This window comes from Ixodes scapularis, unplaced genomic scaffold, assembly GCF_016920785.2.
Source record: "Ixodes scapularis isolate PalLabHiFi unplaced genomic scaffold, ASM1692078v2 PGA_scaffold4__175_contigs__length_147842914, whole genome shotgun sequence".
Classification (NCBI taxonomy): Eukaryota; Metazoa; Arthropoda; class Arachnida; order Ixodida; family Ixodidae; genus Ixodes; species Ixodes scapularis.
The window spans coordinates 114,619,740-114,643,682 of record NW_024609879.1 but is presented as its reverse complement, the minus strand read 5'-3'; the positions used below and the strand labels follow the sequence as shown (position 1 = coordinate 114,643,682).

At 46.7% G+C, this 23,943-nt stretch overlaps 2 protein-coding genes and 1 pseudogene across 2 annotated transcripts in view; 1 reads left to right on the top strand and 2 right to left on the bottom strand.

The window, feature by feature from the left end:
* Nucleotides 1-13,214, top strand: part of LOC8050812 (mitogen-activated protein kinase kinase kinase 11) — a 48,202-nt gene extending 34,988 nt beyond the window's left edge. Inside the window, exons 8-9 of the mRNA XM_029992398.3 lie at nucleotides 3,351-3,584; nucleotides 4,236-13,214. Of these exons, the coding sequence (XP_029848258.2) occupies nucleotides 3,351-3,584; nucleotides 4,236-5,317 (1,316 nt within the window). The 3' untranslated portion in view covers nucleotides 5,318-13,214. The remainder of the gene's footprint in view (nucleotides 1-3,350; nucleotides 3,585-4,235) is intronic.
* A 2,360-nt stretch (nucleotides 13,215-15,574) lies between these two features.
* LOC121047959 lies at nucleotides 15,575-17,434 on the bottom strand (annotated as a pseudogene).
* An 828-nt stretch (nucleotides 17,435-18,262) lies between these two features.
* Nucleotides 18,263-22,706, bottom strand: LOC8050813 (protein FAM177B). The gene is made up of 5 exons (XM_029992399.3): nucleotides 22,534-22,706; nucleotides 22,184-22,372; nucleotides 21,554-21,620; nucleotides 21,370-21,467; nucleotides 18,263-19,467 (listed from the first exon to the last, which is right to left on the bottom strand). Exons 1-5 carry the CDS (start codon nucleotides 22,612-22,614, stop codon nucleotides 19,252-19,254), a joined length of 651 nt encoding a protein of 216 aa, XP_029848259.2. The 5' UTR covers nucleotides 22,615-22,706; the 3' UTR covers nucleotides 18,263-19,251.
* Between the last annotated feature and the right edge of the window lie 1,237 nt (nucleotides 22,707-23,943).

Genomic DNA, 23,943 nt, shown 5'->3' with positions numbered 1-23,943 from the left:
AGCATTGTCTATAGCGCCGAGTTACCGCTAGGGTGTACTTGTGAGCAGGTTTTTATAGTGCCGAGGTAGCACCATGGTGTATGTGTGAACAGGCTTTAAAAAAAATGACTGACTCCATTTCGAACAGGGGTTTAAAGACGGGAGCAGAAAGCATCACATCGTAGGCGCTGACATCGGTGGTCCCCAGAGAAAGAAAGCGACTGAAAAACGGAAAAAAGAAAGCAGACAATAGGTTGGGCGTGTTCGTTTTGCCTCCACGAGTCGAAGTCTCCCGAGTGCTTGTTGCCTTTATTTTATTACAACGGAGCTGTTAAGGGCTAGGTTCCCCAGGATCATGTCCAGTACCAAAGAAATGTCGACACAAACCTACATGAACCTCTGGATAGCTACCGCCATCAATAAGCGACGGCGGCAACCAGTCTGGTTGCCGCCGTCGCTCGTAGATGGTGGCAACCTTTCCAGCTATCATAGAAGAATGGATAGTTGGGCCAGTTGGTGGGAATTCATCGTAGGAAACAGCGCGAAAAACAGACGAGGATGAAGAAGGCACACATGTGACGAGTGCAGCGCATGTCACGTGTGTTTCTTCTTCGTCCTCGTCTGTTTTGCGCACTGTTTCCTATGCTCTTGTCAGTTTCGGTTTGGACTCGCGATGCGTCGGCCGCGTGCCCTTTCTTTGGTGAAAGAAGACCGGGTGCAGAAAGAGCGGCGATGTACGCAGCAGCACGAATGGGTCTGCAACCGCCACGTGCGTTGAGCGCTTCAGGTTCCTTTTCGAAATAAGAGCAGAATGCTCGCCTGGGAACCCACCGCCGATAACAGAAGCTACAGCTCCGCTGCTCTTCCTTCTTCAACAGAGTTGAAAAGGTTGAAAGTTTTTTTGTACAATGCACGACGCTGGTGCTTTTGGGCAAATTAGAGGTGGAAGAAACTAAATACAGACCCCGAAAGTGACATTTTCCTGCTTTTTTGCATATGTCAAAGTGTCACCGGCAATAATAGTGTCCTGTTGGCACCACCGAGGACCAAGACTATCTCCCACAGTTGCGAAGCTGCTGAAGTACACGGAACCTTTCCCTCTATAATTGCTGGCAGAGTGAGAACGGCAAAATGTGTCTTTCGAGCGTACGGCCTCCAGCTCATGCTCCACGCCTTCCACCGTAATTTGGTTGCGCGCTCGGGGTGCATGAGACATTGAAGCGTTGTTCAAGGTAGGAAGTTTGCGCCGGAGGTTGGACGACTGAAGCTTGTCCTCGCCGTTCTCACCTTGTCGGTGACCGTCGGAAGAGCACTGATGCAGCACTGACTTGAGCATAACTTAGCAGTCTTCTACTGCCGCCGTATCACCGAGAGAGCAAGAATTCAACATTGCATCAGCAGGGTCAGCACAATTTCTAGTGGCGGTTAATAGTGCTTGGGTAGTGCCATGGTATATGTATGAACAGGCCTCTCTATTGCTGAGATATCACTGTAGCGGATGTGTGAACAGGTCTTTATAGCACTGGGTGCTGTGTTGTAGTTGTGAACAGGCCTTTGTAGTGCAGAGGTGGTGCTGTAGTGTGGGTGTGAGCAGGCCTTTATAGTGCTGAGGTAGTGCTGTGGCATAGGTGTGAACAGGCCTCTATAGTGCTGAGATAGCACGTGGCAAATGTGTGAACAGGCCTTTATAGCACTGAGTTAGTGCTGTGGTGCAGGTGTGAACAGGCCTTTATTGTGCTTAGAAAGTGCTGGAGTGTAGGTGTGAACAGACCTTTGTAGTGCTGAAGTTGTGCTGTAGTGTAGGTATGAGCAAGCCTTTATAGTGCTGTTATGTAGGTATGAACAGGCCTTTCTCGTGCTGAGGTAGCACTGGCAAATGTGTGAACAGGCCTTTATTTGCGACTCCAGCGACCTATAGGGGACGCCACTATTGGCCAAATATGGCGGTCGAATCCAGCTCGTGCCGTGCCTTGTGCCAGCTCAAGGCACAACGTTGGGGCACCAGCAAGTAAGCATTGGACTCAAAATTCGTTCCCCCGTGTTTTATCTTGCACGTTTCGAACCTGCGGCCATGTGGGGTGAGCGAACTTCCAGAGGCTTGACTTTCTTCGAGGAAACGAGGAAAGGACTGCCCACGGTCCTTCCACGGTGCTGATGAACGTTGATAAAAGCAGAATGTCTGACTCACGCGGTTACATACGTCGCGTGCAGAGCAGGTCACAAGACGATGCTACGGTTACGACATAGTCACCGGTAGAACTGTTCTGTCGCGCAAACCACCGACAACATGGAAACACGAAAGCCAGAAGAGACGAGCAGAAATCGCGAAAAGGACCTGTTCCGGCCAGTTCAGTGTTTTTCCGCTAGGTGCCGTTCGTTTTGCTGGAGTCGTGAATAGCACCGAGTGAGTGCTGTAATATAAGTGTGAACGAGCTTATGTAGTGTTAAGGTAGTGCTGTGAATCAGGTATGAACAGGCTTTTACAGCACTGAGTTATTGCAGCATTTTAGGTGTGAACAGGCCTTTATAGGGCTGAGTCAGTGCCGTGGTATAGGTGTGAACAGGCTTTCATAGTGCTGAGTCAGTGCTGTACGTTAGGTATGAGCAGGCCTTTACTCTAATATAGGCCATTCTATTGTTGAGGTAGCACTGAGTTAGTTCTGTGGTGTAGGTGTGAACAGTCCTTTATAGTTCTGAGGCTGTAGTGAAAGTGTGAATTGGCCTTTATAGTGCTGAGGTAGGGCTGTGATATAGGTGTGAACAGGCTTTTACATTGCTGAGGCAGTACTGTGGTATATATGTGAACAGGCCTTTATAGTGCTGAGGTAGCAGTGCAGTGTAGGCGTGAACAGGCCTTTATAGTGCTGAGGTAGCACTGTGACAAATATGTGAACATGCCTTTCTTGCACTGAGTTAGTGCTCTGGTATAGGCGTGAACAGGCCTTTATGGTGCTGAGGTAGAGCTGCAATGTAGGTGTGAACAAACCTTTGTAGTGCTGTAGTGTAGGCATGAGCGGGTCCTTATAGTGCTGTAATGTAGATGTGAACAGACCTTTTTCGCACTGAGGTGGCACTGGCAAATGTGTGAATGGGCCTTTATAGCACTGAGTTAGTGCTGTAATGTAAGTGTGAACAGTGCTTTATAGTGATGAGGCTGTGGTGTAGGTGTGAACAGGTCTTTATAGTGCTGAGGTAGTGCTTTGATGGAGGTGTGAACAGGCTTTTACACTCCTGAGGTAGTACTGTGGTATATATGTGAACAGGCCTTTATAGTGCTGTGGTGTATGTGCAAAAGGGGCTTTAAAAGAGACGATGGACTCTGTTTCAAAGGAAGGGTCGCTTCCTCATCTCGGTGCCCGTGTGCTCGGCAGGGTATGGCGGCTCGGAGCAGGCGTCGGGGGGCCGCAAGTCGTCGAGCCCCTCTGTGCGCCGGATCACGGAGCTGCTGCTGTTCAATGCCAGCGCACTGCTGGCCGGGGTCGGGGCGGGCTTCGATGTGCGGCTGGCCCAGACCAGGGCCCATCCACGGCTGCAGGAGGGCACGACGGGGGAGGAGTCCCAGGGCCCCCTTGGACCAATCGGCAGTGCCTGGGCCCGGGATTCCGGTGAGGGGGGGCAGGGACCTTGAGCGTGTGACACACTACGACCTGGCATGTATGCCTGACATGTGCACTCATGCCACGTGTTTTTGTAGCGTACGGCTTATTCTATTGTGACTTCCACGGCAATAGCCATTAATGGCGAGGTTTTGCAGCAGATTCCGTGTGTGTTTTGTGTGCGTACGTCGTGGCCCGATATATAATAATGGACTCTCGGTAATTCTGAATCACTTTAACCTTCGGGACTGGTTAATTCCAAGAATTTTTTATGTGCTTGAGAACTCCAGCAACTCTGGTGGCATGCAAAAGGCTCGCGATTATGCATCAAAGCTAAAATTCTTTTAGGCCGGTGGTGTAGCCTCTTTTCAGAAGCTCCCATTGCGATCTACTCTTGAAGATAGCCTCCAATGTGTTAGTAACCGATAGATACAAAGTTGCACGATAGGATAGAGGAAACGGCTACAGCGCGGGTAAGCTCTGCATTGACACAAGGGCTAACTGAGGCAGTATCAGGCAGGCTACCTTCTATTTGCCAAGCTTGTAAGCGAGAAGACGAAAAGAAGCGCATTTTGACGGCGCATACGTGGACAGTTAGCACGATTACGTCGCAAATCCCTTTCTACATCGCCTCTCAACGCTGGGATGTTCTCCCCGCAGGCTTCCCGCCGTACCCAATCTGTGCCGACTACGACTTCCCCGTCGGCTCGTCGGGCGGCTACTCCCACCACACCTACCATGGGCCGAGCCGCCCGCACGGCCGCCCCTGCCTGCCCCTCGAGTCCAGCCCCAGCCGCTGCCCCCTGACCCCCCAGCACCAGCCGTTTTCGCCCCGGCCCCGCAAGGCCTCCACCACCTCCAACGACTCTTCGAGCGACCAGGCGTATGCGAGTTCGGCCAGCTCGGGAATTGGGCCCTCCCCGCTGGGTGCGGGGCCGCTCTCCCCTCCAGACTACCTCTCGCCGTCATCGGGGGTGGCCACTAGCACGACGGGCGGCGAGACCGTGTACCACTCTTCGCCCTCCCACGTCTACCGGGACCCCCCCGCCTACCCTGGCTACTCGCGTGCCACGGGTGCGACGGGCGCCTACGCCTACGACAACCCATCAGCAGGGTACTACTCTCCGCAGCGGAGGGTGCCGCTGACCATTGCACCCGAAGTTCCTTCTCCCGCGAGCGTCAACCCGTCGTTTCAGGACGACGACCGGGCGTACGTGGGGTCGGCACCCGTGGCACCCTCGCCGCGGCGGTCTCGCCGGGACTACGAGAAGAGGCCGGCGACGCTGGAAGTTTCGCCGGCAAGGTGGTCGCCGCGCCCAACCCCAAAAGCGAGGTTCGGCGTAGCGCCGCCGCCGGCAGCGCCGTCGCCGCGGCAACAGCAACACGGCGGGCGGCGGAGATCGACATCGAGCAGCGCGGGCAGCACGCCGACCAACGCGACGCCGCCGAGCAGCGGCGCAAGCGGGGACGCGTGCTTCGTGTCCTCGAGCGGGCGGGTGAGGTTTACCGTCGGGGTGGGTTCAACGGCATCGGAACTGCAGCAGCAGCCCAGGGTGGCCAACAAGGCGGCGGGCACGAGCGACGAGGGAGGACACACGCTCCTGGACCTCCCGGCAGAAGGGCAAAGTCGGGACGAAACCGTGCCGCTGGCGGCGCGTGCCGCGGCGGCTGCAGCCGCTGCTGCCGCCGCGAGGCGTAGGCCGTCTATTCGGGAGCTTGAGGAGGAGTTCCTCTCGTTGTAGGGGTTGCCGCCACTGGTCTGTTTATGGGCGTTTTTTGTTTTGTTGCCGCCGCCGCTCACGTCTCGAAGCAATGGTCATTCGAAGGAGTGTCCAGAGCGAGGTTTCGACTTCGTGGGGGCCATGTTAAAACTGCAATTCAACGGGTTTCTATTTTTTGTTTTGTTAATATGGAGCGCAAGTTTATCTGCTTTTTGCACAAGGGTTGCGATGATGTCGGAACGCCGAACCCTTATTGGCTAATTGAAAAAAATTAGTGGGTAGGCGTCTAGCGTTGAGGTCTACCCACTATCCTTTCAATCAAAGCCAATCGGAGCTCGGCTTCGTTCTGACATCACCGCAACTCCTGCCCAAGAAGCAGACTGCTTGTTCTCCGCACACAGTGTAAAGGCTGGTTCACACTTGCAACTGCTTACAATCTGAGGTGCAAAAAACCGGATCTTAAGCCTCTTGAGGCTGCTTAGGACCATCTGTGCAGCGGTCTAGGCGGTCGTAAGAGGCTTAACACCTGTTTTTAGCCTCTTCGGTCTTACGCGGTCGCAATTGTCTGAACCACCCTCAAGTGCGAGTGAAGCCAATGCTACGAGTGCGAATATGTTGTCGTGAATGACGCTTTCACTTTACGAGTGCATGTGCGTAGCAGGCTTGCCGAAAGCGTTGTGTTCGCTCTTGTAGCCTCTCCTTTGCTCGCACATACGGTAAAACAGTATGGGTACCAGAAGTAACTTTTGTTGCACTGACCCCGTCACCGGGTATAGCGTGAAAAAAAAAAAAAAATTATACCGCAGCTCTATTCACGAACCCAAAACATCCCCTCGAAATCGCATTGTCGTAGGCGCCTTATTTGGTTTTTCGTGGCAAGATATGCCCTAGTGTGCCATCCTTTTTGTCTGTTTTAAACTTTCTTCTACAGAACCGCGTCGTTGAATTGCATTTGCAAGATAGCCACCACAAGATAGCGTTCTTGTGCCCACTCTAGAGTCAATTGACCGAGGCTTCGTCGTCCGATCAGAGGCGGCGGCATTAACTCGTGCGTTGTGGGCGTGCATATCGTGCGCGCACGGTACTTCTGGTGATGTATAGATAGCGTAAAATGTGAGCTTCTTTGTCGACGCATGCAAGACGTTCCGGATGAAGAAGAACGTTTGCCGAGGATGGTTTTGTGACAACTGCACGACGGGTCGAACCATCTCGACAGAGTCTTCGGGGCTGCGAGGTGTCCAAACATGTGTGGCAGAGATTGACAAACGACGCCAATGCACGACGGCGCCGTCTAGGTTTTATCGGGGGTTGTGTCTCGGTGGTACCATTTGGCAGCCTCAAACGATGGGAGTGGCAGCTAGCATTTGCGAGGCTGAAACTTGGGAGCGTAGTGCAATTTGTTTCAATGTGCCATTGCGTCTGCGTGCTCTAGGTCGATTCGTTGCAAGCTGGTCCACGTAGGGGCTAGAATGAAAAGGCACAATTTCTTGTCCTTGCGGCCTTGGGCAGTTTCTCCCTCCCACTTCTGCTGTGTGGGGTTGCTGCGATCTCGCCCCTCCTACAGTGCTTTAACTCGTTTTAAAAAGGTACCCCAATCTCTCCGTGTCGGCCTCTTTGCTCCGTGGTTCGAACCAGATGAGTTTCCAGACTAGTTAGGTCTATGGGCCTTGAGGTTGCCTGCCTGCAGGGACTTACGTAGAACACCTCTTCTTCTTCGTCTTCTCAAAAAACATATTTCCATAAACAGTGTTCATTTATCGTAAGCCAAAAGTATTTCGATCGACGCTTTGCAGTTGTTTCATACAAATACATAGGCACACGGTTTCATTTATGGTAGTTGGAACAGTTCGTGATGGTTCGGGCAGCATTTGGAGGGGTGGCATGGTCGCACTCCCATGTGGTAGAGAAAATTACCATTGCTTTTAAGCGAGAGCAAAGGCCGTAAAGATTGCCGCTGTCTAGCCTGGCCATGGCTGGACAAACGGTTGTGGACAGAAGAAGCTGGAATGTGTCGTGTTTATCTCGCCCGTTTGTGCCACCTGCTGACACTAGGAGGAACTTTGTTTGTCTTAGAGATGTGTACATTTCCTGCTCGCACACATATTCAGTGTACTGCCGCCTAGTTGTACGTCTAGCGACGAAGAGCTTTTATCTGTTCTAGCTTCTTTTGTTCACAACTGTGCATAGACGTAGGGTTCTATGTACAGCACACGTCAAAGCAGGCTTTGCTGCAGACGTGCACAAAGTGGCAGACAACGTGTCATGGCGTCTCTTACTTTGTCTTTCTAGTAGCGATGTGAAGTAACAGACGTAACAGATGAGGTAACAAAGGTGCCATCTGCTAGTCACGTGGATGTCGTCTGTTGCTTTAGCTGAGCAGACGAGACCAAATTGTGTTTTCGGTGACTTCCGGGTTTGCACCTTAGCTTTCAGATACGCTCCCAGGTTTCAGTCGTGGTCCAGGCTTTGACATGCCTAGAATGGGCAGGACACTTTCCTACATTCCAGAAAGGGTGATGGATTACATTGTCTTGGTCTTTCACGAAGATGGCCTTTAAGATAGAACGCCGTGAAGCGCTGCAACTGTCATCTGCTAGTTCGGGGGAGGGCCACGCATGTTGGGGTAAAAATGGAATCGCCCGGACGCTTGGGTAGCCTTGCTTATGCTGTGCTGGTCTCAAGCTTTTCTCTTCTGCCAAAATTTAAATGTGTCTCCATGCTTCACAAAGCCCTCCTTTCAGCATTCTTGTGGTCGTCTGCTTTGTCTGTCTGGGAGTCTGTGGCAGTCCTGCTTGTTGCCTACCTTTATTTACTCTTTTTTCTGACGCTTAGTTCTCCTGACATGCCCGGTTTTGGTTCTTTGAATTTCAAAAACAGAGACAAAGGAGAAGTTGTTTCCTTTAAAAATAAGTTAGTGCCATTCCTGTCAGTACGCTTAGCGGAGTACCGGAGATGGTGTTGGCGATTTGAAACTTGGTTCCCAGAAACCACCAGAAACAAAAATGTCCTTCTGTTAAAAATATTTTTGGTTTTGTTTTAATGCATTTGTGTGTTTTGCACACTGTCAAGATTGTCCAACTTTTCGTTGGCATTTTATCTCGAAATACTTTTTTTTTCTTTTTTGCCACACTGCAGATGCTAAACTGGTTTCGATGAGACTGGAAACTGGTTTCGATCGAACAATTCTACACTCGTGAGTCATTATGAGGGAAAAAAAGGGATGCCACGATTTTTGCTTGTTTTGATCGTGCGAATCTTTACACTAGCTTTGCCACTAAGTCATTTCCCATGTTTCTTCTGCTAATGATACGCTCGTCTGCTTTCTAGAAGCCCCTTAGTTTCCCTTTCCTCCCCTTTTTTGCCAAGTCGTGTTTGTGTTGTCTTGCGATCGTTGCGCAAACTCCGAGAACAGCATGGTCTTTCTTTGTTCGGTTTTTGGCTCGAAGCACATCCCTGCGGGTTTGTTGTCGATTTTGCGTTGTGCAGTCTGATCTCCAGTGCTTGCATACTGTTAAGATCGCGAGCATCGTCGACAAAAAGGCGTGCGTGTGGGGTGGACTTTTCGAATGTTACGTGATAGCCCCTACCCTCTGGTCGTGATCTGTATTTGTTTGTTTGGTGAAACAAAGTGTTTCGAGAAATATTATGCAAGTGAAGTCGCTCCCCCTTGCTGGAGAAGGAAAAAAAAGAAAGAAAAAAAGAAGTGTACGAAACATTTGTATAGTTACACGCAACGAGTCGTTCTTAGGGAGACCTTAGGTAATAATGTAAATAACTGACTGGAACATTCTCAGTGTGTGTGTGTGGTTGTGTGTGACTGTGCATGACTGTGCATGTTTGGAGATGGGGTAGGTTGGAGCGATCGACGACGAACAGTAGCGTCAGTTCTTGTTCCATCTCGGGGAAGGCCGCGTCATTCCTTAGCGTCGGTATTTCTTTGTTTTAAGGGAGCAAAACCATCAAATTTGTGAACCGCGTTTTCTTTTTGTTTTTTTCCCCGAACAGTGCATATGGCATAGCAAATTATTGTGTGCGATGTCAAGTCGCTGCGCGTATAGTATCATGTCCTTTCTGCATTTCGGTTTTGATGACGAGAGCCGGAATATCGGAACGACGGCGCAGACCAGGAATCCCAATATGGCGGCTTCCACCGGGGTACAAAAAACAAGCACGTTGGAGGCTTCATCATCTGCTCTCTTTCTAACACGCGGAGCGCACATGTGTCGCAATTTTTGAGCTTGCGTGAACCTCCCCCCACCATAGTTGCGCGCCCCCTATGGTCAATGTCGGGTTGAGAGAAGTGGAAGCTTCACCCACCTTTTTCCACTTCAGCAGAGCGAACGCGGGAAAGGAAGTCACCTCCTCTCCAGCGTTCGCTCTGCTAATGTGGAAAAAGGTAGGAAAAGCTTCCACTTCACTCCTAACCTGTCCCCAAGGCTGTGTTCTAAACCTTACCCAAATAGATCCGAGATAATCCAGCGGGCCGTGTCACGTGACGCGCAGATAAAGCGATGCTGGACACGGGTAAGTTTTCAATGTCAAATATACAAATCCCTTATCCTGGGGGAAAATCGAGTCAATTTTGAAACACGGCCCAAATATAGTCTGCGACGTTATCCCAATATCCCGGCATCCAACAATCGAAACCGAAACCAGGTTCCGAACTATAAACTAGTTACACCGGTTCGACGTACTCTACAACGTGTTCTATAACGAATGGTGCCATATGCATTGTGGAAAAAGACAAAAAAAAAAAAAAAATGCAACCCAGGATTTTAGGTTTTTGCGCCTTTACAGAATACACTCCTCCACTGGGAGGGTCTGATCTTCTTTTGGGATCGTATTTCCTTTTTCATTGTTGGTGTATTGTAAATGTGGCCATCTTACTTCTTATTACACGAAACTGTCTTTCACAAAGCGTTTATATATAACTTTAAATGACTCTAAGTGGGCCGTCGGCAAATGTGTAATTATGTGATTGAATTTTTTTTTTTTTTTTACAATTTTTTGGGGGGCAACATTTTTTACGCCACATCTGGGTTTGCATTGTCGGGTTGTCTGCGGAATGCCACGAGTGCGTGACTAGAAAACTGCAGAAACAAATGACTGATCATCGCTGAATGGACGACAAAGAGTGATACTAACGAAGTTAGTTTATTTTGGAGCGTGCATTTTGTGCATTCCGTCTGCGAGCTGCCATAACGAAGTTATATTTGCTTGGTTCTTGGGTTTTTGTTCCGGTGGCTACATGCATTCCAAAACAAGACGAAGAAAAAATATATATGTCGATTCCCTTTATATTGGTGTCCGTTCCGTTGCCAGTTTTTTCCGCGTCGACGACCATTATTTTTTTATTCTACAAGGAGTTTCCGAGCACCATTTGGGCATCAAAGAAATTTGCATGAAGTCAATGAACTGGGTGCACAAAGCGTTTCACAAAGGTGTCTTCTTTGCGATGAACACCCCCCAAGCAGATCCGAGCATGGGTGGTGCCATTTCTGAGTGGCAGCATTAAGCGGACCGTTTGAGCCATTTTTTTCCCTATGCATAGAAAAAAAATTAATTTTTGGGCCTATTTTTTTCTTTCTTAAACCTAGACTCATAAAAGTTTAGTACGACAAACGCACCACCTGAAGACGCCTTTGTAAAAAGTTTAAATGCACTCCGTTCATCTATGTATTTATAAAAAAAACAAATTTACGCCCGAATGGCGCGCAAGAACACCCTGTGTGTCTCATTGCCACCTCGTGTACTTCGCGGACATTCCCACGTGAGCTAGTCTTGCCTGCCTCTGTTTTTATTTCTTCTAGAGTTTGTGTTTTTAGATTTTTCGTTTGTTTTTTGTTTGGACGAAAAGGAAATCGACAGGAAGGATAAAGGCAAACTTTTGCTCAGAGATTTGTTTGTTTTGTTCTTTTGTATTACATATAGATTACGGTGATCTTTACTACCGTTTATTTTTAAATCTGAGAGGCATTGTCGGCAGTGTTTGTCGGACTGTGCTTTCGTAACATTTTATGTTTCTGGCTCGCCAGGGCGGCCGTTTGGGAAGATGACGGTGCAATTTTTCGCTCGCTTTTTGCTTCGACAAAGCTCAATATCACTCTCATTTCTTTTTTTTTTATGTTTATTTGGTTTTTTGTGCACAGGCAGTCTCCATTAAAACCAACTGTTGATAGATAAATTGTGATTGTAAAGAAATACTGTTTCACCTCAAACCATGAGAACTCCTGCCTTTCATGAACTTTGACTTGTACTTTAGAATATTGAAAATTGTTTTCTTCCAATAATGCAGTCAATCAGCATCTGGCAACAGTACCTACTACATAGTTACGGCTTCTAAATCCTAGAGTGATAACTTTATTGCATGCAAAGCCCGAATCGTGATTTTGTTTTTTCTGGCACTTCAGCTCAAAGCAGTCAGGAGTTGACTTCGATGGAAGTGTTGTTGTGTTCGAGTTTGGTAAAAAATGCACAGTCATCTTTGCAAAACTCTCCACCCTAGAGTCTTCCCCCCTGTGGTCAACGTGCACAAACGGACACCTTGTTTTTTGTTGTGGAGCTTAATTTATTGCCGTTTGAGCACGTAGCTGCAGCTATCGAAATCCGTTAGTGCGTTGCCAGAAACTTTTTTTTCCTTTTTTTTTCTTTCGAGATTTTACTATTTTAAGTGCAGGTGCGTTATGCCTTTCGTCTGAGAGGACCAAGTCGCCATAGGCGTCCCAGAGAAGGGGCGGGTCCACGTTCCATTCTCAGCACTCCGTGGCAGAAACGTAATTCCGGTATGCTGCACTCGTTTATTTTTTCTAATTAACGAATGCATTTTGTTTGACAGACATCTCCGAGCGGTACCTGCATTTTAACCTCTGCGGTCACGATCAAGTTATGGTTACCCTGTCGGCGCTTGGGGACGGTTTCAGCGTGCGGATGTTCAATGTGCAGAATGTGGACCTCGCACGCTTTTTAGCGTTTGCGAGGCACCAACGGTCCAAGACGTTTGTCAGACAATATTTGGATTCACTGGAACCACGCAGTGAAAGACCCCAGAAACGGGAACAAAACGATTGGTTCAAAAAAGCGTTCGGAGGACACTAACCCCCGACGACCCCTGCGCATTCTGGCTCGGAAAGATTGTTCACCATTTGCATGTCTGCTTGCTAACCGCAGTCGGCTTTTAAGTCTCCCGACGGTTAGACTACCGTGTGAACAAATGCCACGTTCGTTTTGTTTGCGTCTCTCTCGTGAAAAGCCGCGATGACGACTACAACTCCTGCTTGTATAAAAGAGTAATTGCAGTCAATGATGTACTTAGGGACCATAGCCTTGGGTGTTTTTTCGTGGGAAGTACGCTCTTTTGAGAAACAGCAACAGTCGGCCCCGGAAAAATTGGGTTTCGAGGCCGACCCGGTGTACACTGTTGTGAATACATTGTGAATACTTTAGCGGTAAACACAATTTACCGAGCGACGAGCGATTCATTTTATTTTTACTTGCGACTCGGTACGTTTCATAGAGTGTTGGAAAGACTTTTGTCAAGGAGGCTGACTGTGTTTGATGTGTTGCCATTGAAACGAACTTGCTCATTTTACGAACGGCGGGTGTAAGATTGTCTGTTGCCGAGATGCTTGCCAAAATGGAGGGTTGAAAAAAAAAGTTCTTTTTTTTTGTTTGTTTGCTAGTTTTTTGTTTCGAGGAAATGTGCGACTGGGTGAAGAATCAATGTGATGTGTACCATAATAATAATAATAATTGTGCCGGAAGAGCAGTGACTACGATGACAGTGTTCTCTCCCGGTCATCCCTAACTCCCCTCTTCACTATTTAACTCGAAAAAAAAACTGCAAGACTTATAAATTTACATTTGTATAAAATGAGCAAAAAAAGAAAAAAGTGCACTCGAATAAAAACCCTTACATACAGCTGTGTGGATCTGTTGTTCTTTCTCTGGAGTACCGAAGATACTTCTGAATTTTGTCCTGCATCTGGCTGATGCGACTACTGTTGGCCTGCTGGCGAGTCAGCTTCCCTCATGAGAATTGCTATTGCCCAGCTTGGATAGCTATAAACTCCTTCGTAGTTTCAGTTGCCTAGCTATTTGTAGTTATTTTGGTAACATCAACCAAATGAGGTTCAACTTCTTCACTATGCCATCTTGTGGCAAAATTGAACAGTAAAAATAAGCCAGGATTCCAACATACTGAGCACGTCAAAACCTCTTTCCACCACGATCTACACTGTACCTTACGAGATCTGTCATGTGTGACCAAGTCCTGCAGTCGCAAAAGAATGACCACCTTCTAGAATACCCAAGATGTCTGGCAAGATTACTAGTCGAAAACAGTGAGATGTTTACATAATTTGTGTTCTATAATTGACTGCAGTTGAGACGCACTTGCTGCGTTCACATCTTCAGCTCTGTACCTTGTCCCACGAAGCAGCGTAAATACAGCTGAGAGAAACTGTTGATGTAATGAATCTAAAGGCACAGCTAATGATTGTTTATAATGAAATTAATGCACAGGTGCAAGCAAGCTGGACGAGAATAATGGTAATAATCCCTAGAGAAGGAAGGAGGGGGACAAAGGACAAACAGAAATCTCCAAGCACAACTACGGGACTGGTGCGTGAGTGAAAAAACCTGCCTGGTCCTGGTATCGAACCAGGGACCTCTCCATTTCCAGTGGAACGCTCTACCAACTCGCTTGCACCTTTGCATTAATTGCATTGTCATCATAACCCTAAAAGGCAGGTCATTCACCCTTGTTGGTGTCAGACTGGTGGCGGCTGTTAAAACACGTTTGCTCTACCGTCATTTAACTCCTGGTTAGCTCAGTTGGTAGAGCGGGTTTATTATCATTGATGATTGTCCTCTGGTTTCCATTGCCAGAAAGATGTTTATTAATTCCACGTTGCAGAAAGAAGAAAGTTGCAGCAATAAATAACCTTTGGAGCCAGTTTCTACCCGATTAGGGCACCTGTGCAATGCACGTTGTATACATTGTGCCACATCTGATACCTCTTATCGCAACTGCCACATTGAAAAAAGAAACGGGTGGCAAGCTTGGGAGAACAAGGATCTAGGGTCTTGGTAGAAGACGCGTCTACACGTTCGGTCCTTTCTGTTTATAAATGCACCAACAAGACCCTTGCACTGGCAGAACATTTCTAACAATGTATATTCAGAGAATACATGCTACCTGTAAAGACATCACTAAGGCCTTGTAACGGCAGTCACCTTGGATTGCAAAAAGTTGAAGCAATGTGCTAGACTCGCAAGACAAAAGCAGCAACACCTGTTAACCTGCCCAGTACTTTAAAAAGGTCAGTAATGATTGGCATAACAAAACAATCATGTGCGTTTGAAACAATTCCCACACCTCTGCAGAAGTGCACTCGAAATGAACCAATCTGATCACTTTGAGAAATAAACCAACTGATCACTTTGAGGAGGAGACATTGAAAAGGCACTGGCCACACTTGCATGAATGTGACCGAGGGTTTCAAATCGAGAGGGGGCCAATCGCACATACCCAATCCTCCTTTCGCTTTTTCTTCGACCCAATCATTGTTAAATCTCGACCGAAGCACTAGCCACATCCACGTAAATGCAGACATTGTAGTTCATGACATTATGCCTCATGATGATACATTTAGTACCAACTGGTCCACACTTTTTAGCAAACTATCCATGCAAGGATGTTTTAGTAAATAAAGTTTCTTATAATTACTGGTAGTTTAAAAAAATTTTAAGTGAAAGTCATTGTTCTGTTCTTTCTGCATCAGTAACCAAGAGTTAAAAATATGTCATCCTGCTTTGAATTACAGGGTGAATGCAAGGAACTAAAATGCATAATCTTACATGCCTTGTTCAACTGTCTTAAAAAAAAAGTTGTAATTTTTTTTTGGAATGCATTTTTTTTTAAAGAAGTGCAAGTCATCTTTTCAAACAGCCCTCCACACAAGGTTAATGCCTACCTCCAGTTGCTAAAATTATTGTGAGCAGAGCATAATTAAAATGCAGCTAGTCAACCCTTGCGCCACAAATTTGCGTTGCACATATGTAATGGTAAAGCATGAAAGCGTTTCTTCTAAAATGGTGCGCGTATTTCCGGTTTGTTCTGTTCAGCAAACAAGCATGCCTGTTACTGTAACATTGGCAGGACATTAACCCTTTACTGCACAACTTTTTATTTTTTCACAATTTTATTCCAGCAGAAGTAGAATACCACAGTTATCACAATACTATCACTAAAATAAATTTCGAAGTTTCGAAAAAATTTATATCGAAAAAAGATAGGTATGTTGCATATTTGCAACAAGATGGAAATAACGAAATATTTATAGCCGAATGCTAAAAATTTGTGAACCAGAGCCAAACTTGTATTTACAGACATCAGTGAGAGATGTGGCCTCATTTGCTTGTGTGATACAAAAGAAAGCAGTTATTCTTGCTTGTTGAGCACAGGTGAGTGCCACACTTAGAGCAGTAGCTCATACAAATGCCCTTGCATCCAGGAAACTTGCAACGCTGTCGCTTCTGACTCCAAAGCACCCAGTGGCCAACCTGAGCATAGAAGTATGAACAGTGAGGTTTGTAACACAGATTAATTCGCCAGTGATAATACCTGATCAATCCTGACATCTTGAGGTGGACACGGTGCTGAAGGACCTCTTGTCTTCTTCAGCTGGATGCCTTGCTCCACGGACTCATTGCTGGGCCTTCCCCTTTTCTTCAGTTGATTTTTTCCTGCTTTGCAGAGTGACGTGGCGAGGTCAACCTTGAACTCTGCTAATGGCATGAGCTTTCGTGTTGGTTGATCGGAAGTAGTCTCGGCATTCCTCCTGTACAGCAGCCAGGCATTTACAGCCGTCAAGTCGAGAATATGAAGAAAAATACGAAAGTACTATTTCTTCGATCGGAGATGGGCGCGGTAGAGGGAGATCAGAGAGTCTAAGAGATCCACTCCTCCCATGTGCTTGTTATAAGCGCCTATCACCGACGGACACGGTATGTCGCGCCTCTCCTTTTCTTTTTGGCTCCACCTTGGCGCAGTTAGGACAGGCTCTGCCCCAACAAAGGTGGACAGCAAGGTGACGGCTCTGTTGTCTTGCCACCTTGTACACGACAGCTGAATGCCATCCAGGGTCGCTACCTTCTCTTCAAAGCTTCCCCTTCCTTTCTGTTTCATTTCCTTGTCAGATGGCATGCTGATACCCGTTACTCGGTTGATCCGGACTGTACCAATGCAGTGCACGGTTTCTTTTTCCAGGTACACCTGAAGGGTTGGACAGTTGAAGTAGTTATCGAAATACACTTTGTGGTGGACTCCTCTTGGGATTAACCTGCACAATCGAACAACAATGTTCCCGCTTGCTCCACAGTCAGGCTCTCCTGCACGTCTTGGGGCAGAGTTTTCTTGTCCCGTGTACAGTTCTAGCTTGTACGAGAAGCCACTTACTCCTGAGAGAACAAATACTTTGTACCCCCATTTTTTTTGGTTTCTGGGGACAGTACTGTTTCAGTGCACTTGCGCCTTTGAAAGGTATAATCTGTTCATCCACAGACAAGTGCTCTTCAAGCGGTATCAGCGACAACTGTTCATTTACAGCATCGACGAGCGGTCGTATCTTTGCAAGCCGGTCTCTATCAGGATCATCTCTTGGGCCGAGAGAGCTGTTGTCCACAAAGTGAAGGTTGTGCTTCAACTGTTCGAAGCGTGTCACCGTGAGGTGGTCAGCTACTTGGCTTACTCTGGTAGCTTCACTCCAGTACCACCTAGTGTTCTTCAGCTGAATTATAGACATCCACATGCAGGTGCCTAGAAAAACTTCAATCTCCTCGGCACTGGTGCAGAGGGGCTTACTGGCATCCTTCTGGACTGAGTACAAATTGCTCTCATTTGCAATAAGCGAAATAAGAGCGCCTGGAAAGATGAACTTGAAGTATTGGAAAGGTGTTTCCAACTCTGAAACTTCCTGCGGAAGCTCATTTTGTCCAGTGAACTTCACTGTTTCAGGATCCCGCATCAGGCTTGCATTCTTCCAGATAATTCTTCTCTTAGATTGAGTTGATGACTGATCAGCTGGTTGGCTTGCGGGAGCTTCCTCTTCGTCAGAGCTTGTACTCGCCTCGCTTGAACTGGCACTACATTGTGCAGGGGGTTGGACATCTGGGGTACAAAAAATAACAGCGTCTCGTACAACTCATACAATGAGCAGTAAAATAAATAATTTGGAGAGAAATTCTACATTGTATAGGGGACTATCTTCCCTGGCGGTTCTAAGTGTGCTCTTTGAAAGCGTGAAAACAACCCTACAACTTTGCAATTGTGTGTAGTTACACCTGACGAAGGATGGTCTCTTCCGAAAATCTCTGTCAATAAAGCCTACACTGCTTCTAATTTTATTCTCTACGTGAAAAAAAGTTGGATTTCCAGAAAAAAACATTAACTTACAATCAGAGTCATCGTCACTGCCGGAGAGCTCGCTGTCCTCACTGTCGGAAGGAATTCCACGGCTGTAAAACCGTTTGGGGTCCATTGTGTCTGCTCTACGAAGAAAAAACACCGTCGTGCACGTTGTTGCATCTGTGCAACATAGCTATTTTTTGCTTCCAAAGACAAACTTCGTCGATAATCTTAAGGTTTTTAGTATTTACATAATCAGCAGGACATTAAGTTGAGTCGTAAATTTTTTGTTTTGCATTACACTGTATAGAACGTGATATGCAGTAGTCAAGGCTTACCTGTGTCACTTGTTGAGCGTCCACGTGGTGGCTGTCACGCTTTTTAGAGAGCAGTTTCGCCGCCTGAGTACAGATGGCAGCACTGGACGGCTCGCCTCGCGGATGTATGTTGCAGAAATGCAACAACGTGCGGAACTAGCACTGAATGCATTTTGTAGATGTTTTTATCGTCGTTTATCGCTATGTTGCGAATATGCAACAAGGTGCAGTAAAGGGTTAACAATTCCATCTCTTCACAAAAAAAAATAAAAGAAAGCCCAAAACGTGACCGTTATCATCAATTATCCTGTCTCGTCGACACAAGTTCCTTTTTTTAAATTAATAAAACTTTGGATACCAAAGTTCACCTTAGAGGCTGTCAATATTAAAACAGCAACAGTTTTGAAGTTTTCGGTTTTTGAAAAATTACAGTAGTCACCAGCTCAAAAGATGAACCTGAAATGCAACTAAATATTGTCATAGGATGCACACAAATTGATGAAATTTTTGTAGTGCGAATGAAATCGTCCAGGAATCGAAGATTAAACCAATCGCACAACTGTAAATAACTGAACGAGAGTGTTCAGTGGACTTTCAACATGCTGATCCATAAAAACTGAGCATTGTTTGTGGCAGACAAAGGTAATTTATATGCCAATTTACCTCAGAAATATGCCAAATATATGTTACATTGAGACAGGAACACAGCAAGCCATGTACGTTGCAGAAATGACAGGTTTCTGTTTCTCAACTGATCCCAAATATGAGGTTTGTTTTATGTTACTTTTCACCGACACACCGCATTCAATTTGTATGTAGAGATTTTAACATTACAGTCAAATCTCGTTATTTCAAACTCGAGGGGGACCCAAAATTTGTTTGAATAAAGCAAAGTTTGAATTACCGGGAGCTTTCTCCCATAGAGAGGCATAGGGTGGGCCTGCATGTTAGTTTGAATTATGCGCAAGTTTGAACTAAGAGTGTCTGAATTAACGAGATTTGAATGCAATTCATCTCCATTAATAGCTTGCCTTGTTCACTCGATGCCAATCGAATGGCTCGCATATCTTGGCAAGACTTCGTCCAAAAACATACACTGTGACTGAGCGCCGTTTCCACAGATGCCACAGCCACAGCCACATGTCACTGGCCGAGACCAACGGCATCACTTGGACCTTGTGACGCCGTCAGAAAGCTCAAAGATCCAACACGTCAACGCGGTTCGAAAAGAGTCAGTACCGCTGCCACTGCATGGATTGTTGGTCTGGTGTGGCCGGGACGGGGGGAAGAGGAACGTCCGCCGAATGTTGGAGAGGGACGTCGGCCGAACGTTGGGTGCTGTTCGGCAACGGTGCGGCGCCGGGCTGAGTCGTAACTCCAATCTCAGCATCGCCAGCCGATCGCCAGCCAGCCATTTGTTCAGCCTCTCTCCGCTTCTCTTCCTCTTCCTGATGTTTAATTAAAAATAAAAACCATTTTGCAGGTGTTTTTTTGTTTTTTAAATAATTGTATTATTAGCAAGCAAGAACTAAGGGTCCGTTCGCACACTTGAGTTTGCTCAGGACCGAGTTTTTCTGATCTCTGCTGATGAGAGAACACGTTGGCACGGTGGCACCATCTATGAGGGGACTTTGGAACTGCATTCCACCCGAGCCAAAGTTTTTGCAACATTTGCGAGATCAAATGTGCACACTGTTCACGAGAAACGGCCATTCATAACGCTCTCTCCAGTTCTTTAAGCCAAAAGATAATGATAATGAAAAAAAAAAAAAAGGAGAAATAAAACATACGGAAACTGCCAGTGTTCTACAGCCACCCGAGAGATGGCGCAAGTTTGTGTCCTCTAGTCTCGTAAGAGAATTTAAGAGGCTTCGAGGCACACGATCGTAAGCAGTCGCAAGTCCGTGAACCAGCCTCAATTCACAGAGACGTTTTTCAATTGTTACAAAGGAAGGATTTGTAACCACCGCACTGCTTGTTCGCTCACCGTGTCAAACGAGGCAGGAAAACGTTCACTTCTAGGCTCATTCGGAGCCCCTAGGTTAGCCACGCTTGAGAGTAACGACAACTCGGCCACCTTGGCGCTTCAAATCATTGTTGCCAGGTTATCCACAGGAAATGCTTTTTCCGTCCTCCGGAAACGCTGACGTTGACATTGACGTGATTGCCTCGGCTTCCTAACAACACACCTAATGCCAAAAAAAGTTGCATTCTCCAATTGTGACGATCGGCGTTTGCACACGCTCTGCATGAGGCACTGAAATGGCTGCGCCCGCGTCCGGGAATGGAGCGCCATCACTCTAGGTACAACTTCCTCGGTCGCTCTGGGCTCGGTTATGTAGGTTTTCTTTGCCTGCATACTGATATAATGGAGCAAGAAAGTGTGCACTACAAACCACGGGAAACTCGCAGCTGCATGTCTCAACACAACATTCGTTTTGCAGGTGAGCGTGTGACGTCGGACGTGCATGTGTGATAGAGAGCTTGTAAAACAGTTGGAAACAACTTGAAGGGGATAAAGAAGTGCAAAGACTCCCAATGGAGATCCACAAAATGTAAAAGAGGTAAACGGACACAAGCAGTCACAAGACACCGATCACTAGTGCAAGGCAGGGAGGAAAAAGTGAGAGAGCCATACTTGGTTAGAGAGGGAAGCCAGCAGTGCAAGAGTCGTTGAGTCTACGGGAGTCTTATGGGTGACACAGTGCGTCTAAACGAACACTTCCTGAAAGGAGTGAGGGACGGAGGGAGGGGTGAGTAGTGTATAGATGTGGACAGAAAGGGAGAATGAATTGGGGTTATTTCAAGCAACATACACAAGCACAATAGAATGTTTGCTTTGCTTCGTTTGCAGTCAAAGTAGAAAGCAATACTTTTGCTAATAAGAAAGAAACGGAAGAAAAACACACATGCAACTTCACAGTTATTTGACCAAGTGTCAAGACACGAGTCATCACCAACCGTGATTTCCTCTGCATGTGCGCACTTAGTAATCTACTAGTCATCGAAACACAAGTTTAGGAACAGTAGAGTCCGTCCTAATGCCCGAGTCCCATTAGAGCGACAAACAGAAAGAAACGACAGGGACAAGCTTCAAACCAGTCTTTCTCGGTTTGAAAGGCTTCGTAGAATAAAGGAGGCTATGCTCAAATATGAGCATCATGCATGCGAGGGTATCTTTGGCAGGCTCGCAATCACTCATACTTACTTCACGAGCACCGAACGACTAAACGCCTGCCAAAGGTACCATCGCGAGCATGCTGCATGTGTTTGAGGCTTGTCCCTGTCGTTTTTTTCTGTTTGTTGCTCTAGTGGGACTCGAGCATAAGAGTGACAAATGGAAGCCATACCTCCTGAACCATTTTTTGGTACTCTTCGAGCTCATATTGATACTTTGGTGAGGTGATGCCAAAAAAGTAGGCCAAGTGTTCTCCGAGGTAGTCGCACACTGGGGAAAAAAAAAGAAAGGAAAAGAAATGGTCTTGTGTCATTCTGCCAGGCAAAACATGTTATGCTATGTGACAAATACCATACCTGCTAGAGCTTTTGTGCCCATCCGCAGTGCCAAATGAAAGAAGTAAGGGAACCATGACATTGTTTTCTGCAAGGAGGAACGTCTTTCAATTAGCACGCCATTTCCGTTGGAATCCTCTGAACTTTTCTGTTAACAGCATTTCTTGTGTATGGAGATTCCAATGAACGTTAATAGTGCTTGCACAGGGCCACAATGCCACAATGCCACACGCCCAGAACTTGGAAAGAAACCGCATGTAAGCGATTTAGCGAGCGACGAGACGAGCGACAGCGACGAGAGTCAGCGACGAGCGACGGAGATTTCTCACTGTCGCTCGTCTCGTCGCTGGGTTTTTGGATTTCTAGAAAACGTCGCTCATCGCCTTGGTCACTTGCTTCCGTCGCTTTTGTGCGAGTTGCCTTGTCACGCCACTGAGCGAGCGACAGCGAAGCGGGTCGGCGTCGCTTGTCTCGTCGCTCGCCAAAATCGCTTACATGCTGTTCATACCACGGTCTTATATAGTAACCATTATTATTGTTGTAGTTGTGTCATCAAATTTAAAGTTACACCACAAACTTTTAACAAACGGCCCACCAGTCTCGGCACATTTCATTTTTGACGTAGTGGATCGGTGGCGGTCGCTTTCTTACCGGATCGGCAACTGTCAGATTGCTGGTGTCCGGCACTAACGCTTCGCTTTCGTCTTCCGAGCTGTATTCTTCCAAGACGCCATCGCTAAAGTGGAGTATTTTCCGGGGAGACTTGATTTTCGCTGAGACGCAGTCCTTGTTTAACGACACCTCGGAAAACTGTGGCATGTTGGGTTTTGACGCAGAACTCTGCAGGAAAGAAATGGGCGGAGCGTAAAAAATCGGTGACACAGGTAAACATATTACATTCTCGTCGTCGTGTTAGAAGCTGCGCTCCTAGATGCGCGTCTATCTGCATTGGCAAAAAATTTAGGATAAAATATGTGTGTCTACAGTAGGGTGCAACGCACTTCGTTAATTTCTGTAGGCCGCGAAAGATCCACGTCGATTCCGTTGGTCGCCGAAAAATGCACGGGAGTGACCTCCGCCATGTTGTTTTGCGTTGCTAGGAGCGACTGACTACTTCCTAATGGACGTAAATGAGCTTCTAACTCGGTAACTTGAAAAGTCGCCGTGTTGCCATGTTGGAAAACCCATAGAATAAACATGGTATTCGGTCCACTTCCGGCCGCCATGACAGGGAGCCGAGAACACTGCCGGTTCGGGTTTTGTTTGCATGCTTTGAAAGGGCAACATATCACCGCTGTTTCGTGTGTTCCGCAATTAAATCGGTTTTTGTTACGTTTTCCGCTTCCAGTAGCTTCTTCAAGTGCAGTAATGCTTTGTAATAGACTGGGCAACTTTGCTATGGCAGACCTCCGCGAAATAAAAGATGTAGCGAGCCGCGGCCGCCGACCGCAAACAGTCTCCATCACGCGAGCATCGATTTCACGCTCGACACCTAATTTTGAAATCAAAGATGCACACATCCGACTCTTCCGGACAGCGAAGATACTTGATCGAACGAATCACACTTTAGTTCTTAAGGGTATAAAGGCTAATTGAAAGATTAATTAATATTTGCCCAGATATTACTTTTCATTTAAGCCTGAGCGCAGGTTTTCATGACACAGACCAACTTGGTCCCGCATAAAATATTTAATACATAAAATACTTTTTTTTTTTTTTTTTTTTTTTAATTTCGGAGCAGTGACGTTATTTCTAGTGTGCATGCGAGCTTCTGAACAGAGGGTTTTTGTAAGAGTCCCGAACAAACGCCAGAAAAAACCCACGTACAAGTTTGAGGGTTTGTTTTAGCGGAGGATGTCAGAATGGGAGGGATCTTTTCGCATGGAGCCGAACTTGGGGTTCGGTTTTACTTTGATTTCAGAAACGTCAATGCAAGAAGTTTGAAATACAGATTTTTCTTTTCAGCATGTAATACAGCGTCTGTTTGTGACACGATTAAGGCAAGACGTAAAACAACATAAGTACTTTTTTTTTTTTTTTGCGTAGTTAAACACAACAGCGCTTGCTCGTCGTCGTAAACGCACCGCTCACTTTTTCTCGGGCACGATCGAGAACGAGGGGCACAATCCTTCGACTCTGTCCGACAAGCGTAGAGCCACGTAACTTTCGGCACTTTCGGCCCGGTTTCCCGCCGAAAGCTGGTCAACCGGAAGTTATCTCGGCCACATAAAGGCCATTACTTGTTTTTGTTTACCTTGTGATACCTTGCATTTTATTTTCATAGCTCGTTTACAAATTTGGTTTATAAATTATATTTATAGGTTGTTTATTAACCCTCCGTGTTTTTTTACTTCCGAAGCAAAGCCGCATCATTGCCTTTTTCTCTTTTATTACAAGATGGCGACGCCCAC

Bases quoted from the DNA above. Each gene is read 5' to 3' on its own strand.
- LOC8050813 (XM_029992399.3), bottom strand. From the start codon at position 22,614: ATGGCGGAGGTCACTCCCGTGCATTTTTCGGCGACCAACGGAATCGAC. The intron at 22,373-22,533 runs GTGCGTTGCACC...TCTTTCCTGCAG, and splicing joins GGCCTACAGAAATTAACGAA to AGTTCTGCGTCAAAACCCAA. The intron at 19,468-21,369 runs GTATGGCTTCCA...ATTAAACATCAG, and splicing joins ACCAAAAAATGGTTCAGGAG to GAAGAGGAAGAGAAGCGGAG.